The sequence below is a fragment of the Mustela lutreola genome, chromosome 4 (genome assembly GCF_030435805.1).
Source record: "Mustela lutreola isolate mMusLut2 chromosome 4, mMusLut2.pri, whole genome shotgun sequence".
NCBI classification, from domain to species: domain Eukaryota; kingdom Metazoa; phylum Chordata; class Mammalia; order Carnivora; family Mustelidae; genus Mustela; species Mustela lutreola.
In genome coordinates, this window is record NC_081293.1 from 188258789 (window position 1) to 188282039 (window position 23251).

At 54.4% G+C, this 23251-nt stretch overlaps 1 protein-coding gene across 1 annotated transcript; it reads left to right on the forward strand.

The window, feature by feature from the left end:
- The first annotated feature begins 7763 nt into the window (after positions 1 to 7763).
- CLEC2L (C-type lectin domain family 2 member L) lies at positions 7764 to 21090 on the forward strand. Its single transcript, XM_059172013.1, has 5 exons — positions 7764 to 7968; positions 15134 to 15208; positions 17395 to 17561; positions 18399 to 18499; positions 20430 to 21090. The coding sequence occupies exons 1-5, from the start codon at positions 7779 to 7781 to the stop codon at positions 20539 to 20541; spliced, it is 645 nt and encodes a 214-aa protein (XP_059027996.1). The 5' UTR covers positions 7764 to 7778; the 3' UTR covers positions 20542 to 21090.
- Positions 21091 to 23251: the final 2161 nt, after the last annotated feature.

Here is a 23251-nt window from a genome sequence, read left to right on the forward strand (position 1 = left end):
GGGATGCAAGAAAACCCCTAGTGAAGTTTCGGGGTGATACAAATAGGCGACTGGAGTCTCGTCCCCACTTGTGCTGCAGGGCGCGCTGGTTCCTTGGGTCTGCGGGGCAGCCAGGGCAAGTGGGGGGAGGGGGGAGGCCGTTTCAGGAACCTAATTTTGCCCTGAGCTGCCGTCCTCTGGAGGTGGCACTTTGGGAGGGCAGGCCTGTTGGGAGCTGGTGCAGCTAGCGCAGCTAGTGGAACCCCACCTCCGTCCCCTCCGTCCCCCTGAACACCCTTCCCCGCTCTGACAGAGGGTGGGCTTTCCTAAGCCAGACCTACTTGCACACAGGCCGTCTGCCAAGTGTGGGCTCTCGGAGCGAACCTCACTGGCGCCGCGGGCACCTTCTTTTGAAGACCAGGGCACTGTTCACACGGGGCCTTCTTTAGATGTGGCCCAGGCCCCCCCTTCCTCTGCGTTGGGGCCCCGGGCTGCGGGGTGCAGACAGGCGAAGGGCCACCAGTCTGCCTCCCCCCACAGGGCCTGGGAGTGGGTCCAGTCCCCACCCCGAAGCGTTCCCGCACTAACCAGAACGTTCCAAACTTGGAACGTCGGCGGGTTTCCCGTCTGAACGCAGCAGTATACCCTGCTGTCACTAGAGGGCGACCCTGTGTAAAGGGAGCGCGGGAGGTCGCGGCTCCGCGTTCCCGGCCGGGATGCCTGAGGCGGAAAGGGGTAAGCCGGCCGCCTTCCCGGCGGCGGGGTCCGCGACTGGGACTGAGCAGGCGCCAGGCGGCTGGGGCGGGCGCCGGCGCGGTCTGGGACCCCGCCCTCGGAGGCGTGGCTCTGGAGTGCAGCTCCGCCCCCGGGCCCCCATGTGTGCTCCGCCCCTGCCCCTGCGCCGCGCTACCCGGGTGGTAGTCGGGTTTTAGATGAAGCGCTAAGTCCCGGCAGGACGCGAGCCCTGAGAGGAATAGAGAGCAGGTCCCGGCCGAGCAGGGCTCCTGAGGCACAGACCCCGGGCTCAAGGCCACCCCCAAGGCGGGAGCTGTGCATGAACTGCAAGACTCGACCGCAAGAACAGTCTCCTGGAAGCCCCCGAGTGGCTCCCCACCTTGATAGGTTTACTGTCCGTTTACTGTCGGTCCCCACTCCCGCCCCCACGCACACTCCAGCTTACACCGCCGAAGCAAGTGCTCAGTAAATACTTGGACGACGCAGGAAGTTTCCTGTGATTCTCCACACCGGCCCTCACCTGGGGTTTCTCCCTCAATCTCCCTCTGGGTACGACCGCGCTAGAGTCTGCAGTTCTCTGGAAGGGTTCCCTGCAACCACACGCTGCTGCTCCAGAAACCAAGTTCTGGGGTTCTTGTTTGTGGGGCTTCTGGTCCTCCGAGGCCGCTCCCCTTCCATACTGGCTACTCCGTCTGCCCCGTGGTAACTGAATTCAGGCCCCAGGGCAGGATGAGGAAAAATACCAAGTAATAACAAGAGTCCGAAGTGGTTCCTGCGGTCAGGGACAGAGTCCACAGCGGCTGCTTGTCTTCCAGAGAGATACTGCCCAAGAGCTGCTTGAATCTCCAAGAGTTCAAAAATGACAATAGTTCAAGAGACATTAATGATGGTCACAACTGTTTGGGGTTGCTTGTGACATCTAGTGGATAGAAAGTGCGCAGGACCCAACCCTCCAACGCCACCGCCTGACAAGAATCTTCCAGACCAAAAAGTCAACAGTTTGGAAGTTGAAAAACCCTGGACTATAGGGATGTTTATTTGGTTCCTGTGTTGTTCCTTAAAAAAAAAAAAAAAAAAAAAAAAAGTCTCAGCCCAGTGCTTTTCCTGTGCTTATTCTCATTCCAGAACCACATTTTCCTTGTCTGCTGTTTTATTTCTTATCTCAGGACCCTCTTCCAAACAGTTGTGTTACCTCCTATCACTTCTGGAACATTGCTGACTATTCAGTGATGTTGGGACAACAGCAAAAGTGCAGTGAGAACTGGCAGCCAGGCTCTGCTCACTAGGTTAGGGGAATGTTCTACACCACTGTCCGAAATTTCACCCGTACACGCCTGCTGACCGTGGACCTTTGGTCACTCACAAGAGGAAAACACTAAGACATACTCAGACTCACTAAGACTCACCCAGAGTCTTATTGTGGTATGTTGTATTAATTTTATTTAAGAAGAGGTTTCGACCGCAGATACTTCTGGGTGAATTTAAGAATCAGCTAGAAACTGACCACCCCAGCTCATTGCCTAAAGTGGCAGAGAGATCAGTGCGGATGGGTGAGCACAGGTGCTGACATCCAAAGGCCTCCTGGGGGCGCTGTTCTCTCTTCAGAACTGCACTCCCCAGTTGAGGGCTGGTGCTTCCAAGTGTCTCTGGCTCTGTGTGACCCAAACTCACGTGGCATCCACTGATGTGTTCAGTTCATGGCTAATCCTGATGCTGACATCAAAACTTCTCTCACGTTCATGCCAGGGGGACACACCGACTCAGGAATCCGGCTCCGCTGATTTCCTGTCCTAACGAGGAAACCAATTGGAATATTTCCGACCAGGCAGGCCAAACTCCACAAAGCACACCCTTGGGCAAACTTTACAGGTTACTCTGAATTATTAATCCTGTCTATTATTACGCTCTGATCTGCAGACTGTCCGCTTACACAGTGTTCTTCACCTCAAAATCAAGTTGAACCATCTCAGAGAAGTTTTGACCCACTGATTCCACTTCTAGAAATTTCTTGCACAGAAACACTCCTACAAGGGCACAAGATTGTATGTACTAGAATGTTCATTGCAGTGTTGTTTGTACTATTAAAAAATTAGAAGCAATTTCAGTGTCCACCAATAGGCAAATAATGAAGTAATAATTTTGATACCTCCATACTTTATGGAATTCTATGTTGCTGTTAAAAAAGAATGCAATAGGGGCACCTGGGTGGCTCAGTGGGTTAAAGCCTCTGCCTTTGGCTAGGGTTGTGATCCCAGGGTCCCGGGATTGAGCCCCACATTGGGCTCTCTGCTCGGTGGGAAGCCTGCTTCCTCCTCTCTCTGCCTGTCTCTCTGCCTACTTGTGAGCTCTGTCTGTGAAATAAATAAATAAAATCTTAAAAAAAAAAGGAATGCAATAGAGCTATATGAAATGACAGAAGAAGCAAGCTGCAGAATATATTAACTCTACTTTTGTAAAAAAAATTATAAGTATTTATTTTACATATATTAAGAAGTACTTAGGAGTACACACTGTATACCAAAGTTTAAAGAAAAGTCATTTTTTAAATGTATACATTGTTTGCATGAAAACATCCTACTTAATCATTTTACAATAGAAAAAGTGTTTATTTTTGTCCTTGTAGGAAAAAAATACAAAATCAGATTTGGTTTTTTTCCCCAGCCTGTACTGGTTTAGTTTTCTGTCACTTGCTGGTTCCTATTACCCTCTAGGGAGCGGGCTAATGCATGAGGCAGTGGTTTTTGGCAGGATCATTATTGAAGACATCATTCCCATCCCAAAGCCCATCTTTTGGCCAAGACCAGCTTTTCTTGACTGCAGACTTTGGTTCCATCAGGCAATACTAAACATAGTTGCCTTGTCACTCTCAGAGCTGGTATCCGGGGCACTCACCCTCGTGGTGAATGAGACCTGGTGGTCTCTCACTCAGGAGTGACCTGAGTCTCTCTAAAGAGAAATAGAGACCACCAAAAGGTCAGCTTCTACCTGCTGGTGGGGCCCTTATCAGGAAGTTCTGAGGGCCAGGACTGGACACACCGTCAACTTCTGTATTCCCAGCCCCCACACAGCTCCCAGTAGGTCACTGATGGTCAATAATTGTTTTTTTAAACCTCACTGAGCAGGAAGCTCAACATGGGGGCTCGATCCCAGGATCCTGGGATCATGACCTGAACTAAAGGCAGATGCTTCACTGACTGACTGAGCCACCTAGGTGCTCCACGGCTCAATAAATGTTGAATGAATTTAAGGAGGAATTTTTTATTCCCGTTGACTTGATTTTCATGTATCATGGGGAAAATGGGTGTCTGTGAATACGGCTGGCAGTTCCTGGATGGCGAATCAAGGTTGTCTCCCCATTTTGTAAAGTTGTGAGCAGGTAGCCTGAGTACCTGAGTGGCACCTGATGGAGTCAGAACAGAGGAGAGCCCACTGTCCCTGGACTCAGAAACAACACCATGGAGTTGATCTGACACACCTTGGTGATTTGCAGAATGTGCCCGCTACGCATTAATTAGATATAAACAGTAATCGCCCTATACTGATAAGTAGTGTTAATGGCCTAAGCAAACTCCTTGGGACCAGGGTGCCAAAAAAGGGCCCTGGTGGGCTTGCAGCTGCCCTGAAATCCGTCCAAAGACCCTTTGCATCCCAAATCTAGGCCCCCTCTGTTTCCAAAAAGGGGTAAAGTCCCCCGACTTGCGCTCTCAGAGCCAAGCCCTCTGCTTCCCTCTCCTTCTGAAGGTCTTAGCAGCCTCTGCTCCTGACCAAGGCGCATGGAAGTGAGCTCTGCTTTGCCCAGACTGGGCTAGCCCAGGCAATTGCCTCTCAGTCAAAACCTCAGCCGGGTCACAGATTACACGCACGCAGCCATCATCCCATGAGGCAAAAATTCTAACACGGATGCACTGAACGCAACTTAAAGGTGCAACCTTGTTGGTGGGTGTTTAATGAAAATGTGCAGGTACTCAATTAAGCTTTCAGAAGGACAGAAAACAAATAAACAGAGACTTCTTTCCACCATCCACACCCCAGTGCCACTGTACAGAGATAAACACCTGTTCACTGTTTCTCGTGTATTCTTGCAAAAATGTTCACACAAGCACACACTCACACACATCTTGGTAGACGCAAATGAGTTATACATTATACACACTCTCCTGCATACTGCTTTCTTCTAACTTAATTTATCTTGGAAGATTGTTCCCAATCAGCATATGCTGACTGACCTTATTCTTTTTAAACAGCTGTATACTATTCTAAATATACAGCATATAATTGTTTGGTTTTCTTGCCAGCAGGCTCTCCTCTTCCTTCAGGAATATCAGCCTACCTTTCCTTTGGGGAATCATCTCTTCCTCCCTGTCAGTCCTGTGACTTGGATGGGGATGGTTCTGACCCCATCTCTGGCTTGGACATATGGCCTGGACCTTACCGTAATGATTGAGTCAGTGACGGACACGTGACCCTTGTTAGGGCAATGCCAGCCATGGCATGGACTTTATTCAAACTGTTAAGGAAAGAGAAGTCAGTAAGAGACAGAGATAGGACTGTGACTTGAGCAGTAGATGGTTTTGTGACCATTCCACTGCCTTAGAAGCGCCCCCAAATCCCAAGGGAATTGTGTTATCAGAGACACTGGCATGTGACTCGCAGTGGCTGGTGTGAGCTAACCCCCTCCCTCTCCCCTCCCTGCCATCTCCAAGCCCTGCTGCACCAATGAGAAGCAGACTGTGCCTCGGCCCCCGGGTGCAGAGAAGATGATGTGGGGATTCACCAGCTACCGCCTTGCCCCTCCTTATTGCCGTGGTCACATCCTTTAATTCTCATGGATTCTCATCCTTCCTGAGGACAATCTTTGGAGTAGCTTAGGAAAACCCTGGGCTGTGCCAAAATCTTTGCTGCTTCAAAGATTTATTCACCATTTTTTCACATCTTTTGATGTACGCAGTCTGCGGAGCTAACCAAGGGCGGGCTCATTTCCTGGGCCGTAGTATCATCGGCGGGGTGTCTCACATTCGGCTCTGGGATTGGAAAATCTCTTGCCCAAAGTATTTTGATGATCCCCACTATTTCCCACTCCGAACATTCTATTTGTGTGCTCCACTTGGGGGTCACAGATATGGGCTAGATATTAGGGCATGGCTGAGGATGAAAAAGATTCGAAGTCATCACCTGGCCTGAGAAGGGGCTGATGGAAGAGGCTGGATCACAGGCATCACTGGGAACCTGTTGGTAAAAAAGAGGGGGCAGGGCAGGGGAAGTGGTCCTTTCCTGCTGGGAAGACTTGTTCCAGCAAGATGAGCCATGGGCCAGAGAGAAACACTTGACAGAAGGGAGGCTCTGCCTCAGCAGAGAAACATTGCTTCAGTAGAAAGATACCTGCCCCCCAACTGGGTCTCGCTACCTTCCTGAACCCAAAGAAGAAGGACCTTGAAGACCCCGTGGCTTGAGCGGAGTAGCAGTGAATCGTACAGCAATACTCACATGGACTTGGCAATGAGAATTTGATTGTTGACAGCCAAGAATAAACTCTGTGAAGGAGACTATGCCAAAATACAACCATGCAACAAAATATGTTCAACTACCAGTATTTAGTTTTTCTTCTTTTTGTGTGGTTTTACAATTTTTCACTTTATTCACTTATGTAAAGTGAAATGATTATAAATAATCCGTTCCTAGCCCTTTTTCTGCCAAGACCTAGGACCTCCCTGGTGTCCCACAGTGATGGGCATTCTGGCTGCAGATCTTAGGTGATTTTGTGGACTTGTGGGCGTGCACCAGTGTGGTGGGAAGGCAATTTGGTTTCTCAAGCCCAATCCAACGGAATAAACCGAGAAACCTACAGCTTGTACACAGATTAAGCTCTCATTCCAATGGAAAAACAGGAGTTGAGGATGAGGAAACAGATGTGGGATTGGGATGGGAGAGGGAACATTCAGGGGAAGGGCCTCAGGTGACTGTTTGTCAGTCAGGGAGGGAGAACAGGTGGAGTGAAGGTCATTGAGGAAGCCTGGGCCTGGGAGTGAGAAAACCCACCGTCCACACACCTGCCCGATGCAGCCTTCAGAAATGCCCCTGACTTCCAATTTTCAACCTAAACCGGGGAGGTGGTCAGCTCATGTCTGTAAAAGTCCCTGGCGCTTGGGGTGCCTGGGTGGCTCAGCGGGTTAAAGCCTCTGCCTTAGGCCCAGGTCATGATCCCAGGACCCTGGGATCGAGCCCCGCATCGGGCTCTCTGCTCAGTGCAGAGCCTGCTTCTCTCTCTCTCTCTCTCTGTCTGCCTCTCTGCCTACTTGTGTTCTCTGTCAAATAAATAAATAAAAAATCTTAAAAAAAAAAAAAAAAAAGTCCCTGGCGCTTAACGGATGCTCTCCACCCTGAAATGTTGCCCCACCTGTCCCCATCAGACCTTTGCTCTCTCCTTTGTCTCCTGGGTCAAGGGTCTGGGCCAAGTGACAGCCCTACCCCTCTGCTCCAGCTCCAGGACGCCAGAGGAAAGCCCCTCATTTTCCTGAAGTCTCGCTGCACCATCCCTGTCAACTTTATTTCCTTTTTACAGAGGACAGGCCGGAGGCTGGGAGGGCCAGCCGGCTTAGAGGACAGGTCTCCGGGCTCTAGGATCCGCGCTCCTCTCTCTGCAGCATCTGGCATCCCGCCGAGGGCGCGGGTGGCCGGCGGGGCCGTGGCTGTGGGGCTGTCCCTGCTCCCTGGCGCCTCCTCCCTCCCCGTCCCCCACCCGCACCCCTCCCTCCCTCCCCGCGCCACCCCGCCACCCCCGCTACCGCGCACCTCCACCCGCTCCTCCCCGTGGCCCGGCTCTGCGCGGAAGCTGCGGCTCGGCGAGGGCAGGCGCGGCGCGCACGGCCGGCGGAGGCGACAGCGACCGGACACAGGGCGTCCGGCGCGGGGAACCGGGCTCAGCCCCGGCCTGCGCGAGCCGCGGCCCTCGTCCACCCGAGGCTGGCCTGGGGGGCCCGCAGGGCGCGCGGAGCGCCGAGTGCGCGTCGGGCTGGGCCCCGCACCCCGGCGCAGGAGCGCGGGCGCGGCGCGGCGGAGCGCGGGGCATGGAGCCGGCCCGGGAGCCCCCCGCGCGGACCCGGCCGCCGCCGCCCCCAGCCGCCCGGCCCGCGCCCGCCCCCGCCGCGCCCAGGCCGCGCTCGCCTGCGGAGGTGGAGGGCCGAGGTCCCGAGGGGCTGCTGCGGCGATCCGGGTCGGGTTATGAGGGCAGCACCAGCTGGAAGGCGGCCTTGGAGGGTAAGAGCGGAGCGACCCTCCATCACCCCCCGCGCCCACCCCCGGCCCCTTGGCCTGGGGACCAGGGTACCTGGGGACCTGGGAGGCGGGTCAGAGTCACCTTGGCCAAGCTCCCGGAGGGGAGGGCGGAGCGCCCGGGGGATTGACTTCAGGGCCCTCAGATGCCACATGGTGGAGGGAGTGGGGGATGTAGCTAGGGACCACCTATGGTTACAACCTTGACCCTACCTAGACAGCTAACTTAGCTTTGACCTTGGGAGCAGGTTTCATGCTCTGAGCCCCAATCTCCTCCAGAACTAAGACGGGGTGTCAAGCTACTGAGCGGCTCTCATCTGATGGGCATGTTGAGAGGGCGGCTGAAATCTGTAGTAGTGGAAAGGTTTGGGCAAAGTGACAAAAGCTCTAAGCCCAGAGATGGTGCCCATGCCCCGTGGGAAGTTGGGTGGGGGGAGGGTGCTGGTGGTGATGGGGACACATAGGGAGGGGAGATGTCGAGAACATGCCTTAGGCTCTTCCTTGCAAGGTCATGAGTGCCACATACCCCTTCCAGACAGATGGGCTGAGGGAGTGGCCCCTGGCTAGGGGGTCACTAGTACAGTACAGTTACTAGTACAGTACACTAGTACAGGGAGCAGTAACCAAGTGGAAAATGGATTTCAAGTTCATGAGTTCTTCTGGAGAACTTTGTGGCCCCTGGTGGTGTGTGGTGTGGGAGATGCTGCAGCTGGCCTGGGAGAGTGCTGGCCTTCTGGGTCCTCCTGACAGCCCCAGTCCAAAGGCTGAGGATCTGGGCAGTATTAATCAGGGAAGCCCAGAGCCGGCGTCACCCAACCCACAGGGACAAAGTCTTAGAACAGGAAGGCTTCCTGGAGTAGGTGATGTCTTAGGTGTGGAGAGAAGACAGGGTGCGCCAGGCTCAAGGACTGACACGTTCAGGGACCAGGGGCCCGGGACTAGCCTGTCCCTTGTGTCAAACCGAACTCTGGAGTACTAGGATGGGGGGAGGGGTGCGAGGAGATGCATCTGGAGATGCATCTGGAGGGCCCAGACTGTGGATGGCCACCCAGGCTTTGCCAAAGAGTTTGGACTTTGTTCGGCAGGCGGTGTTGAGAGGTTTTAAGCCTAGAGTGAGCCAGTGGGTTTGCCCTTGGAAGAGTGGCCAGGTCGGTGAGGAAGGTGGGGTGGTGGTTGGGGGTGGGGGTGGTCGAGGTGGGAGAGGTGGGCGAGGCCTAGCCATTACTTGCCAGCGCAGGTGCCTTGTTGCGGAGGGAGAGGTGGGCACAGGAATGCCAGCTTTCCACCCAGAGGCTAGAGGGCCAAGGGTGTGGACAAACTCTGCGCTGACTCTGGAGGGAGGGGCAGTCCCACGCCGGGATGGTGATCCCGGACAAAGGAAGCAGAGATGTTGGATCACGGAGTAGAAGAGCCGTTGCAGGGAAGAGTTGAGCTGGGAAGAGTTGAGCTGAATAAAGGTGGACAAACCCCTCTCTCTGCCGGGCATTATTGGATCTGCCTGTGATCCCTGCTTCCCTGCTTCCCTCCCGCCCAAGTTCTTTCTTGAAGTTGCTCACACCTTTTGCCGGTATGTCTTCATTCACTCCTGAGCGCTCCTGCAGGGTCTGCCCTAACCTAACGCCAGCCCCCTGATGGTTAGGACCACTTCAGGGGGGATGTGGCCTCTTTCAATGCCTCTCTGGCTTGCTGGTTCCTATTTTACCTCCTGCCCCGACTTTGACCCATTCTGCTTCCTGCTCCTCACCGGCGCTGGGCCAACCACCTGCAGTTAGGCTGAAGAAGGCAGGAAAATGGCCCAGTGACTGGCTCCTCCACCCCAGCAGAACCTAGCTGCTCCGTGCTTCGTGCCTACTTGTGTCCAGCCTTCCAGCCTGTCCCGGTGCGGCTCTTTACCAGGTCTGGCTCTGTGTCTCTTGCCACCTCTGGTTCTCCCCTTGGGCTCCCAGCAGCTGCCTACCCTTGATGCCTGTGGTCCTCGAGGGCTCAGCATCTGAAGCTTATGGACATTAATTTACTTTTTTTTTTTCTTAAGTAGGGTCTGTGCCCAGCTCAGAGCCCAACATGGGGCTTGAACTCACCACCCTGAGATCAAGACCTGAGCTGGGATCAAGAGTCGGTAGCTCAACTGACTGAGCCACCCGGCATGCCACACCCCAGCGCCCCCCAGCCATGGGCTTTTTCTACAGTAGTTTTAGCATCTGGGGTCCGAGTCCAGGGTGTTCTCCTCCACTGGTGCTCTGAGGGTCTGCTAGGTGTTCCCTTGACCCTCCCATCTCCTGCCAGAAGAGGGGAGCTCACGGACCGGGACTGGTCTCTCCAGGGTGTCACCCTGTGGACAGAAATCACAGGACTCGGACCGAGGCAGGTTGGTGAGGCACAAAGAACACAAAGTCTGGAGCTGGGTAAACCCACCTTCCGCCACCATGGGCTAGCAGTTTCTCAAACTCATTTGAGCCTCAGTTTCCTTATGTACCAAACTCGTTAATGATTTCTGCCTCTCAGGGCCACACAGAGGGGTAGGCTGTGCAGGTGACCCCTCTCGCCTGCTCTCTGAGCCTGTGATGAGGGAGCTCAGGTGAAACACTTGGACTTCTGGTCTACCTACCTTGAGTCGGCTTCCCCACTCCAGTCTGAAGTCCGTGTAATGAGCCCGATCGGCTGACACTGAGAAACACCCGGGTTGGGGTGACGGGTCTGCGGGTCTGGGAATGAACGGCTGTGTGGCCCTTGCTTAGCCAAGTACCTGTCTTGAGACAAGTGGGAGATTTTTGGACTTGACCAAGCTAAACATTAAGGGGCCCTGAGCTCCTTTATTTCCAAGCAGCTGACATCGCAGAAGCATGTGTTACGCCGGAGCCCGGGCTGGGGGCTTTCACGATACTGTCCCATTTAATCCTCACACATACCCTGCTGGGGCTGGTGAGTGTTCTGCAGGTGAGGAAACAGACTCGGAGGGGCCAAGTGTCTTGCCCAAGGACACAGGTTCGTTGCTAAGGTGTGTCTGCCACAAAGGCCCCCTGCCCTGAGAGTTCTTGTTTCATCCCGCGTGGACCAAGGATTCTGGGCTTCGTGAGGCTCGTTGGACAAAACTGAAGTGTGTTTGGAACACGTGTAGCTCTCCTGCCCGTGCTCCCCTGCCATCTCCAGCCTGGACATATTTTCCTTCCTCATGGGTTAAGTGAAATGGAGAACTTCTTCAATTTAAACCGGGATTAGAGCTCAGGACTCCATGACTTTTCTTAGGTGAACAATTAGCTCTATAAATAGAAAAACAAACAGAAGTTCTCCTGACCAAGACTTCTCTCCTGGTGGCTGTTCACTTTTCCTTCCACCTGCCCCCCAGCCGAGGGGGAGGGGCTGGGAAAGATGACCCAGCGCTTTGGCCTGGGTTCTAGAAAGACTGGGGTGACTGGAGACGGGGATATTTCTGGTATCAGGGGTGGGATGGAGAAGAGTGGCCTGGAGGCGGGGGGTATGGCAGGGGACAGAGTGATTCTGCATATCGCCAGGCTATAGATTTTCCAGGGCTCACCGATTCTGAATTTTTAATGTTGAAAGTTTCTTGATTAGGCATCAACCCACAACTTCCTGATCAAAACCACACACATGCATTTAGCAAAGTCTTTTAAAAATTTAAAAATTACCAAACTCTACATTTGATAGTTTCAAAGAGTCACGACTATGCTCACCAGACTGTGGCTCTGATAACTGAGAGAGGTCAGTGGTGAGTCTCTTCTGGGCCCTGGATGTGAGGGTGAGGGGTCATCTGTCTGGGTTGGGAGCCACATTCTCAGCGGGCCCTGCTGACATGACGCTTACATCGCCTACCTTTATAAACATAAGCTACTGCGTCCTCCAAGTCCGACTCTTGTGGACCATTGCCTAGAAGGAATGATAATTGAGTTAGACACATCTTTTAGCTTGAACAGTATCTCCCCCTGCTCTCCCAAAGAGCTGTGTTGAAGAAGCTGAACCACCAGCTCCTGAGAATGGGACCTTATTTGTGAATATGGTCACTGCAGCTGTGACCAGTGAAGACAGGCTCCTGTTGCAGTGGGTATGCTCCTAATCCCACAGGACTAGTGTCCTTATAAGATGACAGTCAGATAAAGACAGAGACACCCAGGGAGAAGGTTGTGGGATGAAGAAGGTGGAACCTGGAATGAGGGGACCGCAAACTGGGTTGAGGAAGGTCACCAGCAAACCCTCCGAAGCCGGGAAGAAGCGAGCAAGGACTTCCTTCGTCTTTGGAGGGACTGCGGCCCTGATGGCGCCTTGACTGGGGACTTGTGGCCTCCAGAAGTGGAAGACAAGAAATTTCCGGTGTTGTAAGTCATCTAGTCTGTGGGGTTTGTTACCACAACCCTAGGAAACGAATACGACCTTGTTTTGGATTGTCCGGCCCCACAGCCATCTTCTGCGAGGGCAGCAGTGAGCAACGAGACGGGACTCCCTCGAGTGTCCTTTTTCTGTCCCCGGTGCTGTATCCAGAGCAGTTGTCCCCAGGAAAGAATGAAGAGCTCCTGGGTTCTGGTGGTGTTGGAGAAGCACATGCAGATTCCCAGCACATTTTTCCTCTTTCCTTCCGGAAGCCCGCTGATACGACAGTAAAGGGATTTTTAAAAGGCTGTAAGGACAACAAGAAGAGAGAAGACAATAGCAATACAGTTGGGAGTTAGGCATCAAGGAGGAGTAGCAACTGCTTCCACTGACCTGAGAAGGCTCAGAAAGCCAAGGAGCAACCTGAGTCACATGCAGGGGCCCCCGAAGTATGGAGATGGGGGGCCCCAGTCATCATGGCAGTGAGTGAAGAGAGGTCTGGAACAGGAGGGCTGGTTGAACATTTTAGAAAGGGTTCAGTTGCCAGGTTCTCTTCCCAGTCCTGGTAGGAGCCTGGAGCTAAACTTGAGAGAGGGTCTCTAGAGGCCAGGACATTTGGGGACAAAAAATTAAGGGGACATTTACATAATGAATGCTTAGGATGACCTCTCAGCCTCTCTTGGTTAAGCCCACACTCTTCAGGAGGGAAACAGAAGAGTCTTCTCCAGGAACTCTGGCCCACCCGAGCAGAAAAACCCCAGAAGGTTAGCACTTACAGCACCTTGAGGACCAGCCCAGCCTGGTCACTCTACTGAGACCCCACAGCCGATAAGCCCCTCCCCGGTCTCAGAGGCTCCAATGGACTCTTTCCTCCTGCCTTAACCAGGAGCAAATCACCAAGCATCTCCAGACATCTGAGGAACCTCGATGACATGGAAACTAGAGCCCAAAACAAATGAAGAGAAACAAAACAAAACAAAACAATTTAGAGGGAAAAAGAGACTACGCAGGGAGAAATAAGCTTTCTGCCCACCTTTCCTCTCTTCCCCCTCCAAAAAACCATCAGTAATATCCTCAAAGAGATAAGAGAAAATATGGCATCATTTTTGAAAGAGATTTATTTATTTACTTTAGGGGCAGTGGGGCGGAGAGAGTCCCAGGCAGACTGTGCTGAGCACGAGTGTGGAGCCCGAGGTGAGGCTGTGTCTTACTGCGCTGAGGTCAGGACCTGAGCCCAAACCAAGTCAGACGCACAACTGACTGCACCACCCAGGAGCTCCAGTATGGCGTCATTAGAAGCAGGATGCTGAGGCTGCTGGCAAAGAGAGATTCTAAGGTGGCAGCGAGCTAAGACAAAATCAGACCGTCGCCGCAGAAGGTTCTGGGGGCCGCTGCTTCAAGAACATTGTTATGGACTGGACATTCATGTCCTGTGTGTCAATCAGCAGATGAATGGATAAACAACAACAGTAAATACACATATATGCATATATACATATGCGTATATTCATACAATGGAATATTACTCAGCCATAAAAAGGAATGTCATTCTGACACACGGTACAACATGGATGAATCTTGGAAACATTAAGGGAAATAAGTCAGACACAAAAGGACAAATATAGTATGATTCCACTCATATGAAATCTCCAGAATAGGCAAATTCACAGAGACAGAAAGTAGATTAGAGGTAACCAGGGGCTGGGGGAGATGGGAACCAGGAGTGAAAGCTTAATCAGCACCGAGTTTCTGTTTGGGTGGGTGGTGAGAAAGTTTTGCAAAGAGACAGTGGGGATAGTCGCACAACATCATTAATGGAATTAATGCCACTAATTGTGCACTTAAAAATGGTTTAAAAAGGGGCGCCTGGGTGGCTCAGTGGGTTAAAGCCTCTGCCTTCGGCTCAGGTCATGATCCCAGGCTCCTGGGATCGAGCCCCACATTGGGCTTTCTGCTCAGCAGGGAGCCTGAATCTCCCCTCCCTGCCGCCTGCCTCTCTGCCTACTTGTGATCTCTGTCTGTCAAATAAATAAATAAAATCTTTAAAAAAATCATTAAAATGGAAACTTTTAAGTTATGTCTATTTTATGACAATAAGAAAAACCTAAATAGGGGCACCTGGGTGGCTCAGTCCATTAAGCGTCTGCCTTCTGCTCAGGTCATGATCTCAGGATCCTGTGGTCAAGGCCTGTGTGGGGCTCCAGGCTCAGCAAGGAGCCTGCCCCTCCCTCTGCCCCTCCCTCTGCTTGTGCTCTGTCTCTCTCTCTCTCTCTCTCTCACTTGGTCTCTCTCTTTCAAGCAAATAAAATCTTTTAAAAAGAGAGAGAAACTTAAATAGAGCCAATGTCTAAAATCTAAAAGGGTTCTTCATTAAAAAGAAAATAAAAATTTTCAGTGATAACAAAAAAACATATAAAAATTAAAAAGGGAGAAGGCAAGGGATCGGGGGAGGTTTTGTGAAGAGGATGGAAGGCGGGGGGGTGGGGGTGGATTCCAGGCGTAGCAGTGGAGGAGAAGAGCTCTGGGGTCAAGGACCCAGCCCCTTGGGCTGTGAGGACGGGCCGGGTCATTTCAACATGAAACCGGGAGCAGGTAGAGAAGCAGCAGGAGGCAAGAACTGGAAAGCTCTTCGGCCCAGAAGGCAGCTAGTGCAGAGGCTCAGGGGAAGGGTTTTAGGCTACAGGGGCATAGATTCTGACCTGCCCCCCGAGAATGGCGGCCTGGCTTCAACCAGTGGCAGATTCCCGCGGTATCAGGACCTGGGGCTTGGCAGTGGGGCGTGGTGGTGGGGTGGGTGGCCGGACACTGAACCACTTCTTTCTCTCCTCAGACACCACCACACGTCTCCTGCTGGGGGCCATCGCGGTCCTTCTGTTCGCCATCCTGGTGGTGATGAGCATCTTGGGTGAGCATGTGCGGGCTGAGAGCACCCACCCCAGCAAACTCGGGTCTCCCTTGGTAAAGAAAGGTTCCAGACATACCACATATTCCGCGGGGCCCAAAGCCTAGAAAACATTGTGCTGTTTCTAGGTGAGAGTTTAGCCTAAGATAATATATTCACATGACAACTCTCTGTGTCCCCTTTACTAAGTCATGTGGGGGCGTGGCTGGGTGGCTTCAGTACCATTCCGTACGTGCTGCGAGGATGCAGAGCCAACTTGAGGTGAGACAGGCACTGCTTCTTGGAGGAGACGGTTTGGGGACAATGCCGGTAAAGATCATGGTCATTCGTTTAACGAACATTCGTGGAACCCTGCTGTGTGTTAGGCCCCCTAAATGCAGAGGATAGAAAACAAAAAAAGAAAGGATGAATGGGACACCATCTCCCCTGCCCAGTAAGGAGGTGTCACAGGTAGGGGGTTCCCCATGGGGGGACCGTAAGGGAGAAAGGAATAAAAGAAACGGAACCCTTCAAGGACAGGCAAGGCTCTAGGACTGGGAGATTGGGCTGCTTTTTATGGATTCAAGTCCAAGTGTGTGGTGCATTCTGAAGGGTTTGCAAAGTGGTTTCAGTACCTCTGTCTTTAATCTTTGAGAAGCACCCAGAGGCGGGCGCCGTGGAAGGGGAGAGAAGTCCAGTGGCAGCTTTAGCTCCCACCAAATCCTCCCCTTCGGGCATGCACATTAATCAGAGGATCTATAAGTTTTTTGAAAAGAATATGGTGACCACTGGTGCCAGCTCGGATTCATGTAGAATAATCACGACAAATTAAATGGGTTTCCTTTTGTCCTCACGCTAGGTTGGGGAGGTCAGAGCAATGCGAAGAGAGAGTGTATTGTGATTTTCATAAAGCAGCTGAAATGTACCCACGCCATGGGCAAGACTCCCAGTGGTCTCGCGGCTCACTGAGCAGACAGGCTGGACTGTCGATTATTCGACTGGTGTCGGTGTGGCTGTAGGTCTCTCAGGGCTGGGGTACCACGGGCCGGTTCTTGGCTCTGTCCCTGTCTACACTGTAATCAAACACATGTATGGAAACAAAAAGATACCGATGGATTTTGTCGGTGATACAAGGATGCTCAGGGTGACAGATGAAGGGTGCTTAATATGAGAGGTGGGAAAAAAATCAAAACTATAATCTATCTTTCAAAATGCAAATGAGCCAACGTGAATGAGATAAAGGTGGAAGAAATAAAAATAAGACCTTTGGACAGATTTAAAAGGTGACTGATACCTGTTCTGGACACAGGGGAGAGCTGGCTTGGAAACAGATCCCATGAAAACAATCGAAGGGTGTGTTCCACCTGCCCAGGGAAGTGCACATCTGCACATACCCGCCGATTCCTTTCCTGGAAGCGGTCTGCAGACTGGCAAGCCGGCAGCCACTGGAAGGAGTGTGGCCGTCACTGTTGCTGGGCCTGGGGCCACAACTGGCATGTTCCAGTCTGTTCTGGGGGCAGCATTTGGGTGCCGATGTGGACACATCGCAGTGAGCCAGGCAGGATGGAGAAGAGTGTGGACAGTTCCCCTGCAAGAAGCTGTGGAAGAGAGGGTGTCTGTTTAAACCTGGACGAGGGGAGGCTGGTGAAGGTGGGCCGGGCTTGCTCTGGGTCACTCAGAGGCCGATCCTAGGTCTGTATGGCTGCGTCCCAGAGAGGCAGGTAGGACTCAGACCCGAGAAAGAACTTGACAGCAGCGCAGTAGTGGACCAGGTTGAACTGTTAGCTAATGAGGGTGTGGCCAATGAGATCAGACCCTTGGAACCTGCCGAGGGTTCCCACTGTGGAGAGCGTGTACACGTGGCCTCCAGGTCCTTCCTAAATCTGTGTTTCTGGGCTTACATGCCCCCAGGGAGTCTGGGGAGAGAGAGGAGGTCTTGACCCAGGGCTGAAACTGCTGGCACTTCCCCTTGGCGGTCACGCCCCTGCCAATCTCCCCAGTTTCCCTGTTTATTGGGTCACCAACCTTCTCCCCCCGCTGGGCACCATGAGAGGGGCTCGCCTGGGGAGACGGCTGCACCACGCACCCCCGGAGGGCACCAGCGTTTGGCAGGTGGAGGGAGCGTTGGGTCACCGAGTGGGATTCCTGAGGCGGGAGCCAGGCATGCTGTCAGATTTGAGTCCGTCCCCTCACCCCCGTCTCCCCTTCAGCTTCCAAGGGCTGTATCAAATGTGAGGCACCCTGCCCGGAGGACTGGCTACTCTACGGAAGGAAGTGCTACTTCTTTTCTGAGGAGCCGAGGGACTGGAACACAGGCAGGCAGTACTGCCACACCCACGAGGCTGCGCTGGCTGTGATTCAGAGCCAGAAGGAGCTGGTGAGCACTGGGCCGGGGGTGACCTCTGGGGACAACCCGACTCCTAGGGTGTGGCGTCCCTTGCGACATGTTTCCAGAGCATGCGCAGCATGGGGTGTGCTAGTGAGTTCCGTGGGGTCCGAGCACGTCTCCAAGGGGCTCCTGTTTCCACCGCCATGTGAAGGCCAACGATTTCAATCCAAGGCTGGCTTGCTGAGCCCAGCTCAGTATCCTAAAGTGTGAGCATCTCCAATTATAAATGCCCTTGTGAATGAGGAACACACTGGCACCTTCTACGCGTCCAAATCAGGGCGTGAGCTCCCGCTGAACACCCAAAACAGTTTTCTCAGTAGGAAAGCGCAAGAAACACAATGAGTCTGTTGATCTATTTTGGATTTTGAGGGTAACAGTGGTATGGAAATTCAAAGTTGCAGGTAATCGCAAAGTCACTTCTGCTTGTCTCTGATACACAGTGTAGTAGTATCTCCCTGCTGCAGAGAAGGCGGAGAAGCCAAATGAATGTTGCAGTCTGTCCCAAATAATCCATTAAGTGGGCAATCCCAGGCTTCCTGCCAATCAGGAACACTGACTGGTTGGCTGGACCACAGAGCTAGGAAGACAAACCTTGTCCAAGGCTTCCTGGTCCAGTGGGCACGCTCGCAACTGCTGGGAGAGGGGTCAGCGTGAGTGCTGGACGCTCGGTGACCCCAGCTCCTTGTTTGCAGGACGCAGTGAGGGATCCCCCTTTCAGGGTCTTTATATCCCGGGAGCCAGTCTTCTCAGCTGAGGTTAGTCCAGGGATGTATGAACAGTTAGGAAACCACAGATGACTGGGGTTTCCCTCTTTCCTTGATACAGGAATTTATGTTCAAGTTCACACGGAGGGAGCCCTGGATTGGCCTGCGCAGAGTCGGGGATGAATTCCACTGGGTCAACGGCGACCCGTTTGACCCGGACACGTGAGCTGAGGCTTCATCTTCTGGCTGCTGATCTTAGGCTAGGGGAAGCCTGGCCCCCTGGACACAGCCTCATGAGGGAGAACCAGTGGGTTTGTGCTAGCTAGAGCTCTAACCTCCAGGGTCAGCAGCGTGTGACCGAGAGAATGATAATGAAGACGGCTTTACTTCTCTCCCTCTCCGCTAATGTCCAGCCTGGTTTGGCAGCTCCACTGTATGTAATCATCAGAGCTTCCTGCTGCGGGGCCCAGGCTCTTTCCATCTTGTGGCTCCCCGTCTGGGGAGTGGCTCGTCTGTGTGGCTCCGTGTGGCTCAGAGGAGAGAGAAGACAAGACCCAGATGTCCCTTGGCGTTGTCCAGAACTTAGCCCCATGACCACAGCTGCCTGCTGGGGAGGGTTGGGATGGAGCCTCTATTCTGGGCAGCCGGTGTTGCCTAAACATTAATCTTATGGAAGAAAGGGGCTCTGACGCCGGGGTACCGTGAACACTCCCTTAGAGAAAACAGCACCTGAGGATGCTGGCGGTGTGAGCAGTGGTGGGATTGCTTGTGTGGCCCAAGGGATGTGGACGTGAGAGTGTGGTGGCATGGCAGGTGTGTGATGACAGGGACTGATTTGTGGAGTGCTGGTGGCAGGGGACGTGCGTGGTGGGGGTGGTGACTGTGTGTATGGGGGGAGCAGTCCAGGCTTAGGGGAGCACGGTGGGGGGCATACAGGGGAACAAGAACCTCAGTTTCTAGTCCAGCCCCGAAGGCTGGAAGCATAGGCCCTGAGGAGCTGAGGGGCGGGGTACAGCGGCTCACCTGAGGATGATGATGCAGGAGGGTCCCCAAGGCAGGAGAAGTGGGAGGCACCCAAGACCCCCAGCCCTCCACCATGGCTGGGAGCTGGTGATCAGCCACTTTCCCATCCAAGGCGGGCTTAGGGCTTAGCGTTCAGGCGACGAGCAATCTGTCAGCGTCTTCCCTTCTGGCGCCTGTGCCCTTCGCTGTGCACCCCTCTTCGTCCTCATTTCTTCCTTCCTTTGTTTCCTTTTCCTTTTCTCCTTCCTCCCAGATCTATCCTTAGAGCTGCTGAGAAGTCTTGCACTTTCTGCCTCTCTCTCTCTTCTTCTGGAAGCTTCCTGCTCCCTGAACCTGGGAGAGCCCTGGAGGCTGGGGTCCCCAGTGTGCTCACCATCTGCCAACCAGAGGACCGTTAGGCGTGTTGCTCTGGCACTGTGGTGGTCCTGCCTGGCACCCCCTCTTGAGGTCATTTTGGTGTCCTCTTGTGAGACCCCGGCTCCAGCCCTGGCAGGGATGTCAGGTCAGGGTGACTAAGGTTGAGAAGAAATCTTGTAATTCAAAAGGAAATGATTTTAGGTAAAAAGAACCCCCATCCCCCCATCTACTGATGACGTCAGCCAACACCAGGGTGAGTCAGGTCCGCTCCTGTGAGATAGCTTCATTTGGCTCGTCTCTGCTGGGCTCTTCCTGTGCTGGACGCTGGGTGCTGTAGGGGAGCCCAGATGAGGGGGCATGGAGCCCACTGTGTGGGTGCTGACCGCCTGGGGGACAGGCAGGGACAGACGGACACAGGCCTCCATGTCCCACGGTGCCGGCAGCTGCTGTGGGGAGGGAGGCTGGGCAGAGGGTGGTCCTGACCCAGATTCTGACTCATGGGATGAGTGAGCTGACTGGAAGGCTGCGGAAGCAGGATGGGAAAGCGCAGGGCGTGTTCAGGAGACGTCTGTGGGCATGCTCAGGATGGCTGGAGCTGTGGTGCACACAGCAGGCAGACAATGGGGGGACACATTAGAAAGTTCTGTAGGGGCTAAAGGTATTAGAAGGTGGATCCAGAGGGAGGGACAGGTCGCAGGGCCTCCAGGGCCACCCAAAGACGGGCTTCGTGTGCCAGGTTGTAAGCGCCTGCTCTCTTGTCTTCTGGCCGCAGATTCCCCATCTCGGGCCTGGGAGAGTGTGTCTTCGTGGAGCCCACCAGGCTGGTGTCAACCGAGTGTCTGATGACCCGGCCCTGGGTGTGCAGCAAGACGGCCTACACGTGAGCGGGGTCAGGCCAGAGGCGGGCCTCCAGCCGGGCTCCGAGACCGGCCTGGCCCCAGCTCATCTCCACAGCGAAGCAGTGGAGGGTGCCCTCCACCCCCGGCCCCTGGTCCAGGTCCCACAGCCCTGGCTCCTCATCTCCTTGGCCCCAGGCAGGTCCTGCGGCTCAGCTGTTAAATCCCACGTGCTCAGTAGTGTAGGCATTCCCAAGACACACACACGCACACGTATACACGCCTGCACAGGCATGCACACAGTCCCTTCTCAAGTTCAGAGTCCACTCTTGGTCACCCCAAGTCCCTCCCTGGCTCCGCGCTGGAACATGTCTCCCCCACGCGGCCCTGGTGCTTGGAGGAAGGGTGGGCGCTGACGTAGACCGCGTTTCTGTCTGCACCGTCACTTCTCCCCTGGGATCTGGGGAGGCCAGCAGGCGGGCTTCCCCGGCCCCCTCTATCCTCCCTCTCTGCCTGGCCCAGGGTTCTCAGGCAGGCTCCTGCTGTGTCTGTGGTGCTGTCATGTTGGTCACTGGCAGAATAAAGAGAAGACTGGCATCCAGAGGAATCGGCTGCCCTTTGTTCCAGGGTCATGGGTTGGGGGGGGTGGGGAGCAGAGGCACACATCTCTGGGGGCCTGTCTGCGGGGAGCCACCACTGAGATGCACCCGATCTAGCATGGCAGGTGATGACGTGTAGGAGCCGAGGACCAAAACCCATTCTGTGGCCTCAGGACCACTTAATGTGGCGGGGCTGCCGAGTTATTCTTAGAGGCTCGGGGATGTGCTCCGTCTGGGTCCTTCATCACTGTGCAACTCAAGATGACAAATTTATTCACATCACACCTACCACGTGCCAGAAACCACGCCACGCGTGGGGAGCAACAGCTTTATCCCCCAAGGAGCCCACAGGGAGCAGAGGCAACAGCTTGGGAAGCACCAGAATGTTCTAGAACACACTTGAGGGATGGTTTATTCTGCCTCAGGGGAGAAGGAGGGTGAAGTGAGCAGGAGGATTAGCCGTGCAGAAAAGATGGTGTTCATGGTGGGGGGGGGGGGTAGGATAAGAGCGTGTGTAGGTCCTAGGGCCTCTGATCTTCCTTGATCTGCCTGGGGAGGAAATGGGGGTCCAACATTTCCCCTGGGCCTGTAGAGGCTCCAAGTGCCACCACCCCAACATACACACACACACCTGGAGCCCCAAAGCTCACCCTAGTACGGCCCAGGCTTCCCCAGCCTCCTATCAGTGCCCCGGGCTGGCTGCCCGCGAGCCGCGAGCCGGTGAATTTGGGTCCTGGCCCACTTTCAGAAAATAGCTCAGAGGGAAACCAGGTCCTGCTCTGCTCTGCTCAGTCCTTTTACTGCTGGGTTTTCAGACAAAACTGTCAGCTTGGTTTTGTTGAACTTTCTGCCTGCTTTCCAGATATCTTAGTAGAATATGGACATTTTTGTGATTTCGTCTTTTGTCTTTAGTGGGAAAGCAGTGAGGAACCTGATGTAGAATAGAGAGGTGACAGCAACTCAGCATGGGGGTGGTGGGGCCCCGTGGGGGTGGCAGGAAGCCCACCACCTCCCCTGTGCGTGTGGGAAGCCTGTCTGGGGGCTGAGGACTGAGGAAATGGTCAGCAGCAGCATCGGCTACTGGGGCGTGGGGGTTGGGGGGAGTCTCCTTCCCACTGATTCTCAGTCATGCACAGGCCATGGTCCCTCTTCCCCTCAAAGATGGCGAGGCTCAAAAGCCTTGTAGGTGGTACCCACAGAAATGTCCGAGGCAGGAAATGCTGCCACAGGGGGCGAGGGTCCCTAGCAGGGTCCAAAGGTCTGGAGGAGGGGTCACGGCCTGCCAGGGCTTCTGAGCTGTGCCCTTGTCCTGCGGTGGGGTGGAGGGGGCACTCCGGTGGGGAGAGCTGAGCAGTGAGGGGGGCTGGGAAAGGAGCAGCGGGATGACAGGGATGGTGAACCCGTGGTATTCACATCCGTCGTCCAAAGCCTGCCACCAGCGGCTTCCAAGTCTGCACTGCCAGATAAGCTCTTCTGACCTTGGGTTTGTCCTGGGAACACACCACAATTCTAAATCAGTTTAGTGGCTAAAGGAACACTGACTCGGGGTCGCCAAGGTTTTCAGAGTTTTCCCATCTGGTGCCTACTAAGGAAGGAAGCACGAGACAAAAACCAAACACTGGCACGCCAGAATCCAGAAACCTCCTTCCCAAGGTTAGACAGAGGCCAAGCTCCTCACTCCCCCACGTGGGCTGAGCCCGCGGGTTTGCGCGGCTGCGGGGCCCGGTGCTGTGCTCTTGGCGGCCACAGGGGGGCAGCACCGAGGGCGGGCACCCCGCCGGTTTCCGACCCTCCCCCAGCCCTTCCCGCCCCCCACCGTCCCTGTCCCCCGCCTTCCCCAGGCCCCACTCCCGAGCCCTGTGCGAAGGTTCTTCCTTGCCGAGGCGTGCCCTGGCGTTGAGAGTGTGCTCACCTTGGAGCCTGGGCCGCCGCTCCCTGGGTGGATTTGAACCCAAACGCCAGTCCGGTCCTCGGTGACGCCCCGCAGCGGGCAGGGCCCCGTAGAAGGCTGAGCACTCACAGCAGGCACTCCTCAGACGGCCTCTGGGGAGACGGAGGGCGACAGGGAGGACTGGGTGAGCGTGCGGGCGCTGGGCCGCCAGGTCAGCCGGTGTCCCCCTCGCGCGTCTCCTGCCCGCCCGCGGTTACAGAGAGGAGCA

What these genes read in the sequence shown, in the direction of transcription:
- CLEC2L (XM_059172013.1), top strand. Translation starts at nt 7,779, where the DNA reads ATGGAGCCGGCCCGGGAGCCCCCCGCGCGGACCCGGCCGCCGCCGCCC. An exon ending in GGTGGTGATGAGCATCTTGG is followed by an intron (nt 15,209 to 17,394) that starts GTGAGCATGTGC and finishes TCTCCCCTTCAG; the next exon opens with CTTCCAAGGGCTGTATCAAA. An exon ending in GACCCGTTTGACCCGGACAC is followed by an intron (nt 18,500 to 20,429) that starts GTGAGCTGAGGC and finishes TTCTGGCCGCAG; the next exon opens with ATTCCCCATCTCGGGCCTGG.